This window comes from Oenanthe melanoleuca, chromosome 4 (assembly GCF_029582105.1).
Source record: "Oenanthe melanoleuca isolate GR-GAL-2019-014 chromosome 4, OMel1.0, whole genome shotgun sequence".
NCBI lineage: Eukaryota > Metazoa > Chordata > Aves > Passeriformes > Muscicapidae > Oenanthe > Oenanthe melanoleuca.
This window is the reverse complement of record NC_079337.1, coordinates 42,443,636-42,455,823: the sequence shown is the minus strand read 5'-3', so window position 1 is coordinate 42,455,823 and position 12,188 is coordinate 42,443,636. Positions and strand designations below refer to the sequence as shown.

General features: G+C 33.0%; 1 protein-coding gene across 2 annotated transcripts in view; it reads right to left on the bottom strand.

The window, feature by feature from the left end:
• SGCZ (sarcoglycan zeta) overlaps positions 1-11,265 on the bottom strand; it is a 177,369-nt gene extending 166,104 nt beyond the window's left edge. For both annotated transcript variants that reach the window (XR_008840326.1, XM_056489730.1), the window contains exon 1: positions 11,071-11,265. Coding sequence is in view for 1 of the 2 variants with exons in the window: in XM_056489730.1 (XP_056345705.1) it covers positions 11,071-11,265 (195 nt within the window). In the remaining variant the exon portion in view is untranslated. The remainder of the gene's footprint in view (positions 1-11,070) is intronic.
• Between the last annotated feature and the right edge of the window lie 923 nt (positions 11,266-12,188).

The window sequence follows — 12,188 nt, the reverse complement described above, 5'->3', positions numbered from 1 at the left end:
TCGAAAGTAAATGTGTTAACCTTCAGCAAGCTCCAGGTTACAGCTTTATTAAACCTTAAAACAGAAGTATAAGAGTCCTTTGACAGATGAAAGCTTAGATAAAAATTCATAACAGGATATTTATTTTTCCACAGTTCATATTAAGAACTGCAGACCATAACACTCCTGCTTAATATCAAAAGTGACGTGAGAGTTTTTAGCAAGCATATTCCCCCCAAGTTTTATAACTTCCAGAGACTTTGTGTTGCCCTTTATTCCTGTATCACAGGTCCTCCTTAGGTACCACAAAAGACTGTAGTACCTTCTTACAATCATGACAAAAGGATTTCCATAGTAGAATCTTGTAGATTGGATTTAATTTATATCATTTTGCACATAATAAGAAGTTTAAAAGTGAGAGCAAGATAATGTAGATTGAAGCTTAAAAATCAGCCATCCCCCATTATAGTTAGCACTTTAATTATCAAAGAAACAAAATTAACTGTGATAGCCATCAGGAAATTCAAATGAAAATAGTTTATATCCCTCTTAAAAAAAAAAAAAAAAAAGAAGTTTGGATGTCTATATACATACAAGCTTATTTCAGTCAGTCTAAGGAGCAAATCCACAGGCAATATGTTGACATCATACATTATTTGAAATTGATTAGTGTAAAAAAGGAACACATTTTTAATGATGATTATCATCTTTTGGTAAATAAATAACAATGTTAGAGTATGTGACAAAAACTATTTAAAATAATTCTTTCATGTTGCTTGTTCACCAATAAAGTTAATATAGATATTTGTCTCCTCTGTTACTTCTATGTAGCATGACCAGACCCCAAAAGATGACTGATATGAACTGTATATTCCCAAACAGAATGAAGGAAATGAGAAAGCTCCATCTCTAAAAGATGGAAGAATGATTTGAAGATGACCAAGTATATATTTTTTAATTTCTATTTTAACACCTGCTTTTCATCTACCTTTACTATTAAAGCATCTCAACTGAGCAGAGTATTTAATTTCCTAAAAAAGAATTGCTTTTCATTTTTTGACTTGTGCCATCCCAGTATATGAGAAGAAAGAGGTGTTAAATATATAATATATCTCAATTCCTACTGTACTTTTTTTAATGCTTATTCCAACTTTAGATTTTTGTTGATGTGGAGAGAAATCCATTACCCTCTGGTACATCCTTGCTGTTATAAACCTGAGCCTTGAAGATAATAAGAAAAGTAAACACAGTTATTAGAAATTTCTCCTTGGGAAAACATTTCTTGATGTTGCTGGACTGGGTAAATAGCTGTCAATGAAGTGAGAGGAAAGGAGGATCTATAATTAAAATAATTGTATAGATTGTGCTTTTGCATCACAAAAATTCTGATTTCATTATTACAGACATTAAAATATGTATCTAGGATTTTTGGGGCTTTGTTTTGTAAGAAGCAGTAAGATCTTACACTCTTAAGATCTTACACAAGGCTGTGCACAATTTGTTGAACTTAACAGTCACAGTAAAATGATAAGGACTAAATTATTGATGGACACTGATGTGACAGACAGAGTATGTACCATCCTGCCTGAAAAACAAATCATTGGACAAGCTCTGATGCACCAGGCTTTTCCAGAAAATGCAGCCAAATTTAGATTATGATTACAAGGTTTAGGACTGTGTATTAACATTGACTTCTATTTTGTGGCATTTCCACTACTTCTGCATTGTCTCTGGCAGTACTATTTATAGTCTGCTTTTATTGGATTTCTTGATTTGCATTTCTTGATTGTACCTAGCAGTTGTAAAATATGTTTATCAGGCACAGAAATGATACCTCATGTTCTATATATTGGGTAAAGTCTTGAAAACTTTTCTACTTGTTTGCTGCAGGACAGAAAAATGCCTTATTCACATTTTTAATTAAAAAAACCTCCTTGCTTCTGCATCATTGAAACATTTGATTAATCATTTAATCCTGTCTGGGATTCCAACCACACATTTAATATCCTGACTTATAGGAAAGAAAAGGAAATACTCTGCCATGTAAGACATTTATCACTACCTAATCTATCTTATCTGCCTGTTCCTTTTTTATTATAATTCCTAAATGTGCTAGGTCTAGTTTAGGCCAGATTTACATAAGTACATTCTGCTCTTGTACTTAATACAGAGACTTGTATGGAAGATTTGTACAAATAAAAGCAGGATTCCAAGCAGAGGATGTAATTTTTTATTGCACTCTTTACTCAGATAAGTCATCCCAATAATAGAAAGGAAATAAGAATGACACATTTCATTGTTCATACAGACTGTTGGTACTTTTAAGTAACTAAAGTTTGTTCAAATGGTTTGATATCTCTCTGATCACTGCTAAATATACTTACAAAATATTACTGCTTGGCCTGACCTATAAAATTAACTCTGATTTAGTTGCACTTGAGACAAAAATGCTAATCCATAAACCTTTTGTTTCCATGAATTTCTGTTGATTATTTTCATGAGCCCTGGTATACAAAATTATTTTTTTCCTCCTTTTTCCCCTCTCATGAAAAATAACTGCACGTCAAAAATATTCTTCGAATATCTCCTATTCAAGTTATGCTCTTGGACAAATATAAGTCTCAGAACTGTCTTATTCAATAAACCTTAAAGAATTCAAAATTATATTTATATAATATTCTCTTGAAAATCTCATTTTCTATAAACACTAATGTCATGCTAGAATACACACAGAAAGGAAACAGAGAACATTTAATGGAAATTAAGTTAATTCCATTTTCATGAAAGTAAATATTTGACAAAAATTCTGAGATACTTGTTCCAGCCTATTTACACACTGCATGATTAAGAATAAGCTGCCTAGTACATACTGTTCCCTCAGCTTGAGCACATTATTATTCAGAGAAGGTAAATGTTCACATACTGAATACATACATATATACATACATATCCATACATCTATATACATATTTTTGACTAACCTACTACATGAATTTAAGCTTTGTTGCTCTCTTCTGTTCATTCTATACCCATGCTCTGTGTCTCTTTTGGAATGCTAAGACCCATAGAGGAGGTTGAACCAGTCATAGTTTAATGCACAATCAGAGCCACTCCAGGGGAGGGTAGAAGATGTACCCATCAACATATTGACACATGGGACAAGCCACCTTTGAAATGCTGGTCAGGTCATATGGCAAAAAGGTACAAGTTAGAACCAGCTTAAGGGACACAGATATGAGTCAGTCCTGACACTTAATGAAACAAATCTAAAGCAATGAGAAAAATGAGCAAGAAGTGGCCTTGGAAAGGCAAATGCCTCTTCATGTTCTCAATGTGTGACTACAAAATAAACATTTTTTATAGGCAGTTTTCCCTAGGAAGTCAAGACCTAGATACTAGAGTACAATTTTCAAAAGCCAAAGTAAGGTCAAGTTGAAATTGCTTGAAAAATTATGTAAATAGATTAAATTTTTCAACAGTTAATTAAGTAACATTTTTAAAGACTGTTTAAGGTGAAATGTATTTACTTCTTTTTTTCTCTTGGGAACTCTACTAGTACTCTGCCATTAAATCTGAATGATCAAACCAATCTAAAAATGAGAAATTAATTTTATCCCATTCTTTCTTCATCAGAGATAATTTTTGAAAACAAACCCCAAAATGTACCCCAAACCATCTCAGAAATAAAATAAATAATTTAAGATCCCCATTCAGCCACACAGCATGAAAAACATAACCTGCACATTAAGCAAGGGAGTTCATGTTTGCTGAGAAGTGCTATTAAATAAGATTGTTTTAAAAAATACCTTCCTACTTTTTACTGAAAGATATCTTTCCATGAGATGTCCAGTACTATAAAATACATAATAAAATATGCTTAACAGTGACTTGACTGTTCCAGCAAGCTCTTGCCCTATGTATCACAAAATTGATGTCAGATTAGTCACCTTTCCATTGGGGCACAAGAGATTTTATATTAATAACTGTACAGTGTATAGTCAAGTAAACCCATACCATACTTGCTCTGACACTGATTTTTTTTTCCTGCCCATAAGGACTAGAAAAAGAACTATACAATTCTCATACAAGATGAGACAAAAACATGATTTAGAGGAATGGTACTAGAAACACTTAAAATGAGTTTTTCATTGTGCTCACGACAGCAAATATGTGAAATGCTCAATTGAGAGTAAGAATAAATCAGCTCATTCTTGCCTAAGGCACTGAAAAAGAAAGAGGACATAAGTAGTATAAAATACCCTCCAACTCTCTAAAGTTATGCTTTTACATGAATGTTACAAAATGGGGTAAAATAGTCCAAGCAATACCAACTCATAGCAAGATTTGTGGACATTCTATGAGTAACTTGTTGATTTATTCATGGAGCTGACAGGTTCATTCAAGAATCTGAAATTTCTGATTTCCAGGGCACCATAAGAACACAAGAACATATCTGTTATATATATATCTGTTATATATATGTACATTTCTGTTATATAAATAAGACTTTGTGTATACATGTACACATGACCATGTGCAAACATCTGGTTTCTAACACTCATTTTAGCTGGCTGAAGATTTTCTAAATATTTTTTCAAATAATTTAAAAGTCAGATTTTCAAAAGAATTATAAATCTGTGCAGAAAATATTCTGGAGGAATACACAGACATTTTATTGGAATTTTCAATAAAATTTGTTACAAGGTTGATATGTAATGTTTGAGATTAAAAAATAGTAGACAGATGTCATGTATCTATTAAAAGGAAATATCAGAAATCAGAAGGACTAATAACCTGTGAGTAAAACACTTATCTGAAGCATGATCTACATTGGAGACAATTTGAACTTTGGTGTCTCATATCCTGACTGAGTTTCATAATCATTAAAATTTAATTATATTGCCTGATCTGAACTGGAACTTTGTCATTATAAAAACCAAACAAAAAGGAGACAAGAGCTTTCTTGCATTAATCCCAAAGGATGCAAGAAATGCAATTGCTTGATTCAAGAGTGCAAGAAATCCCAAAGGATGCAAGAAATGCAAGGAATGCAATTTCAAGAGCAAAGCATCTTGAAAGCTAACATACTGATGGATAAAGAAATAATTTCCTACCTACTTAATACATAAAAAGTTTTAAAAATGAGACAAATTACAGTTAAAAAAAGTATTGACAATAAATTATTGTCATTGAAGTAAATTAAACCTGCAGATGTGACTGAATATATTTATTAAATATAGGTCAACTGCTGCTATTTATATTTTTACAAAACCTAATAACAAACTGCTGCCTTTGTCAAATAAAAGAAGTTTTCTGTTTGCCCAATGAAAAAGTTATTTTTGAGATAAGAACAATTACATCATTTAATAATTTCAAAATGATGCTACAAATTGGACATGTCTCAAAGATTGTCTAAGGAATGGAAAAGACCCTTGCCCTAGTTCTTCTTGAAATTGTATTAGTTATTATGTGAAAATGTTATCTTCATCACATAGCTCAGCAGAACCCACTGAACTGATAACCAAATATTGTTTTGACCATTAAATAAAGACATATGGGTGGCCAAAGAATATTAGAAATTGAACTATTCATATCACTGTCATGCTTGTTGAGAAATGGATAATTCCTATTGTAGTATAGCTTCAAGAATAGATTTTGTTTTTCTTCAGTATGCCAAGACAGTTTAGTCTACAGCTAGGTAAAATCATTGGACAGAGCTGGTTTAGTTCTACTAAAAATTTCTGCATCAAATTATAACTTTAATGGAGAAACTGTACTTTTAAATAATTTATGAATATTGTCCCCATATTGGAAATTAAGATCAGAAGCATGTGTGTGTCCCAACACAGAGAGTTAAGTATTTGAAAGATTTCCACATTCTTGCACATTAACCAAAACCCAGGAAAATATATCTCATTTACTGGTCTCAATAAGTTATCTTAATATAATTTTATAATTCAGATTTTGATTTTTTGAGGATGTGAAAATTTCCACTTGTAAAACTGAAACTTGTAAAGGAATGTAGGGATAATCTCTAATGATTAGGGGGGAATTAATGGTTTCATATTTCTACCTTATTATATATGCTGTCACATAAGAAAGAAATCATGTTTACTTGGCTTGTGTGTATTCAGGCACACATTCCAGCTGCAAACTACCTGCTGTCCATACAACTTGAATCCAGAGCTAGGCAGCCAGCAAGGAGAATATGCTCAGCACATGTGTTCTAGCCAGGAAATTCAAACTGCTCTTTACACTCTGCTTATGTCTGAAGCTAAAGTGCTCTTCAAAGGCCCTGGAGAAATAACTGTCTCTACACAGATGATAAGTTGTCTGGTTCCTGATCTTAAAAGCAATTCCCATGGTAGCACTGGCAAGAGGAGTTTAATATGGATCAATACAGACAACATCATGTCATGACAGCAGCAAAACTGATTGCAGCACTGCAACTGCAGCAAGAGGAAACATCCAAAGCAGGTGGCTGCATTTTACAGGGGATCACAAAATGCCTTTTCATATATGGACAGATTCCTTGGGGTAATCACAACATGAAGACACAATCAAAATGAATAAAATAACTTGGTGATATGTCTGCCACAGGCCACAAAAAGAGATAAAGGCATTGACACTTGCATTTTTTCTAACATTAAATTTTTTTTCACTTTAGAAAACTCCAGACATCAGTGTCATGTAATAAACAAAGGAACAACGTACTATTAAATAAGTGTGGATATCAATGCCAATTGCTCACATATTAGAAAATGTATAAATGACCTGGCATTAAATGCCTCCTCCACCAAGAGCTGGACCTACACATCTATGCTGATTGCTCCATGTTATTTCACAATGTCACATCCCAACGATAAGAGCAATGCTTTGAATTCCCTTTTTAAAAGCTAATATGAAATACATGTAGAAAACTTGCAGTCATGTATTGCTACATGGTATTTGGTTAGTAACAAAAATATACAGCAATCTCTTTTGCAAAGTAATTAATCAGATTGACAATGTCAATATGCTTTATTCATTATCAGCTATTTGAAGAATAAATTATATCAAATTATAATCCTGTTGAGGCTGGAATAATTTAAAGATGATACAAAATAAAAATTTCATCAGAGAATAATGCTGAAGTGATTAGATCTTAAAAGAAAACCAAAACCCATCAGCTAATTATTTATGCTGTGGTCCTTTCGATAAGAATGCAGGCACAGTAAAAAAAAATTAATTTCCTCACAAGTCTTTAAAATTCACATATATTACATATGCAAAATAATCAGGAATTTCTAAACACAAACCCATTAATATTTTATACTTTGGCTTTGGTACAAGTCATGACTTGAGTGTCCTTCCTGAAATCCTCAGTATAGTAACTATACAGACAGAAAAAAAGTGACCAACAGCTTTGAGTTTCATTAAACTGAGATAACATATGGAAAGTGAATGACATACATTTCCATGGGGTAGCCTGTGAGCCATGCCAAAGTTAGTACAAGGAAAGGAAACCATGAGTGCTCCATGAAACCCAAGTCCCCTAAGATTATTATTTTGAATACTGACAAAAGTTACAGATTTTAGTTCCTGGTTTGGTTTTTCCAAGATATTTTGCAAGTCTCCTTGAAAATCGGACCTTCAAGGTCATCCAGTCCAACCATGCACCCTAAACTGTATCCCCAAGTACCACATACAGATGCCCTTTGAACACTTCCAGGGTTAATGACTTCTCACCTTGCCTGGGCAACTTATTTCAGTGTCTAACTAATTTTCAGTGGGAAAAAAAAACAAAAAACAAAAAAAAAAACCCAAATATTTAATCTGAACCTTCCCTGACACAGCTAAAGGCCATTTCTTCTCATCCTTTCTTTTGAGACTTGGCAGAAGAAAACAATCCCCATCTCCCTACACCCTCTTACCCTCCTTTCAGGCAGTTGTGGAGAACAATGGGGTCCCCCTGAGCCTCTTCTTCTGCAGGCTAAACACCCCCAGCTGCCTCAGCCATTCCTCAGAATGTTCTCTAGACCATTTACCTGTCTCTGGACACGCTCCAGCATCCCAATGTACTTTTGGAAGTGAAGGGCCCAAAACTTAACACAGCACTTGAGATGTGACCTCACTAGTGCCAGGTACAAAGGGATAATAATTTCCCAAGTCCTGCTGGCCACACTGCTCTTGATACAGGCCAAGATGCCATTGGCCTCCTTGGCCACAAAGGTAATTGAACAATGAGGTGACGAAGCTTGACAGGAAGACTAAGCTACCAGTGGGAAACCATCTTTCCAAATATTATTACTACATCTATGACTCCTCCATCTAATGTTCCTGCTGCACAGATGTTAATTACTTTTAGCTTTGCTCATCTGATACGTGTTGTACACCAGACAAATTACTTGTAACTTGTATTTACCTCTCAAGTTTCTTACCTTGTACACTGGAAGAAGAGATTGTATCCCTGAGTATTTCTCTATGTTTCCTAGCCATATTACATAATCTGATAAAAGGAGACTTGCACTGTACTGCTTTTACACAATTTCAAAGAAACAGGTTTTTTTTAATATTTCTTTGATAAGCTATTCAACATTTGCCCTTAAGAAAAACTCACATTAGTTGCCTACCTTACTATGAGATGAATGCTTTACAGAAGACCCTATTTCTACACTCTGAGTATAAAAAGAGCATGGGATAACTAGCTCAGATTCAGAATGTGACTTCTTTGTGCAAGGTCAGTATACCCAAAAAACTTTTCCAACTAGAAACTCGATTGCAGAAAGGCTTTTATCATGCCAAATTGTCAGTGGCTGAAGCTTTACAGTTAAAAATAGAAAGTCAACAGCTAATACAAATTAAGAGTGTTGCAACTGTTAGACAGCAATGGCAGAGCATGACCTGGCTCTTCATGACCCCTTGAAATGCTGCAATTACTATTGTCTCTATAGAAAGCTCAACACTGGCTTAGGAAAGAATTAAAAATCTTGTCAAAATGTCAAAGCAGTCCAATTTCAGCAATTATTTTTATCATAGCTATATTCCTCTTTTGAGCTTGATGTTTCTAGCTGCACTTGTGATTTCTTAACACTTTCCAGTTATACAAATAATTTTTTTTATTTTATGTCTACCTGTACATATATACATGCACAGGGAATACATATATATATATATATATATATATATTTCAAGGCCATTGCCTTTTTAAATAAACAAACTTAGGTTCATAAACAAAACTATTTTACTCTCAAACACCTGCCCCTAAGAATGTGACTCTTTCACACTTAATACAAATTTCCTACTCATGCTCAAATGTGCATGCAAGGACATGAGCATGAAGATGTTACTCGACTTTTAACATGGCAATCTTCTAGCAATCTTCTAGCATACAGAGATTCCAATGTGCGTAGTAACTCCTCAAAGTACAAGGCTACCTACCATTCCATGAGTCTGAAGAATTAAATTAATTTAATAAAATAATTTAAAAAATAATTTAAAAAATGTATTTCAATATGATCAAGGAAAAAGTGTTTTATTATAAGAGCTGCAACAGTTTGTTTTCTTCACTAGATTCCTGCACTGATTTAGTAATTCACCATAAACTTTTAACTTTCCAACAAACTTTGACATGCAGAAAAGAAAAATATTTTCAAATTTATCTCTTTTTTTTTTTTTTAAACCTGCATGATAAAATTCAAAAAAGATTTAAACTAGACAGTGTTTGGATAGTGCTATAATATCTTGTAATGTGGAAGGTCAAACAATCCCTAGATATGGAAACAGTACTTTCAAATATTCTATTGGAATGCAATATTCTGCAGAGATAAAAATTCTGTATTTTAAAAAAAATCTTTATATTAAAATTGCTTGAAGAGCTATGCCTAAATATGTTTCCAGTACAAATGAATAATTATTCTAACAAGGAAAAACATATATGGATGTCCTATTTTGAAAGCACATTGTGCTAAAAAATGAGAAAAAAAAAACAGAGCGAAAAAAATAAATAAAGCCCCCTCTGAAAAAAGGGAACCCCCAAAAGATTCTCACAAACATTTCTATACATGAATATTAAAGTTATGTTGTCAAAATTGACAAATTGGCAATATGAAAAATTCAACATGTTTATCCACTAGTGCAAAACTCAGAATAATAGATGCATTTGAACAATATGTCTCACCAGACAACAGTTTCAGATAATGCAATGAATTACAGATCATCAACAGATCTAGAACAATTTTAGACACAAGTTCTTTGCTGGTTTTGCTGGTTTTTTATTTTTTAATTTCCAATAAACTAATGGAGAAGAGAAATGTGCTGTGACATAGGAATTGGTACATCCAAATATGGATTATGAAGGTTAAAATCCAGAGGAAGACTGCACTGATCCCAGCAAAAATACTGCTATTTTAAACAGTGTAGAGTTCTGTCTTTTCTTTTGATGTACAAAAAAATCACTACTCTGCTGCCAGCTAGTAAACACTCCTACCTGTTTCCATTGAACATAGATGTTCTTCCAAGTGTACAACTGAAATACTTTGCTGATATAAAGGATTCCAGACAGAGATTGACTCCTTAAAGCATCTGTCTTTTAGACTCACCTATCCCCTTATCAGCACCAAAACAGCTACTCCAAGTTCTAGGTGAAACAGCCCAAATTGCCAGCAGACTTTAAAAAATTACAAAGAACAAATAAAAAACCTATAAAAGGAATCATAAATTGACATGATCAGCCCAGTTCCCTCCTAAGAGAGATGCTATACAGAATAGATATAGTAAACTACTCTTGCTTGTCATTTAGTGGTGACAAGAAAACAAAAGATGCTTGGGACAGTCATCATGACAATTTTGGGCTGAAAAAAGAGATCTAAGACCCAGATATAATTTGAGAAGATATGATTAACCAAAAACATCAGAATAGATGGGGCACCAGTCCACTCAGCGCAGAATATATATAAAAAGTATAAATATTTGGACTAACATTCAAAGAAGTACATATGATTTTACCTCCAAAATTGTAAAATTTCTATAAAACATGGTAAAGGAAAAAAGGAAAAAGCTAGAAGTTAGTACTTGAAGAAATGAGGTACATAAAGTTACTGTAATACTTACCACTGTGAAATTCATAACCTTCAAAATCCATATTGTCATTGCTAAATTAACAATCATGGTAACCAACAGCAGAAGGACAAAGAAGTATAAGCACCTCTTTCGCCATCCATAAATCCCTACTGGGTAAAACTGGGGATGCTCAGTCCTTGGAAGGCTGTTCTGCTGTGTTGCTAATATGTACTGCTCTCGTGTCATCTGCAAGAGAAAGATGGAACTATGAGCAAATGAGGGGTCTGTTTTCCACTTGTAATGTTACATGAAAGTTATCTCAATGAATAGAAAATCAATTTCTATGGGCACAGGAAATATGCATTCATCTAGCATTAACCACATCAATGTTATTTTTACTAGGCATCTAGTATGGATTTCATGCATTTTATGAATTTAAAGTAAACATTTGCTTTCTATTTCAAATTGGATTTGCATTTCAAATTTATCAGCAAGAAACTAATAAAAATATAATCTTACACTCTAATTCAGAATATTGTTTTATTGTCCTTTATGAGATCTTTTAACAAAATTTTATTCTGGAGAAAGAGAACCTTTTCATGGACCTTTTCTTTTGTACTGGTTTTGCTGGGGTAAAGGTAAATTTCTTCATATAGATTGTAGCCAGTACACTCTCTCATACAAATAGAAGAAAAAAAATCTCACCTTTCTAAAATACAGCTTTCGTTTTTCACTCTTTTATTATATTTAGCAAATTAAATTAATAATTGATGTTATTATATATGCCTCTTTGTTTTACAAAAAAAAAAAAAAAAATCCAACAAAAACAAACCCAAAACATCATTTTGCCCTTTAAGAGATGGATGCAATTATAATCTGTTGAATTCCTGAACTAGTTTAAATTCTTCTCACACACAAGCAAGCAGTAACTGTTGGCAAACTGCTTAAAGAACTTACTATTAATACTTCCTTAGAAAAAAGTATTTATGCCATTTAATAAGAACTGTTTAAATGTTTTTCCTCCTTAACATTCTTTCACAGATATTTATATTCATATTCAGCTGTCATATTGCCTTTAGACTGGAAGGTATTAAATTTTTTCTGCAACTTAAAAATTAAATTAAAGCAGGCTCATTCTGCTTATGTAAGAGTTCTTTATGCAATATGCC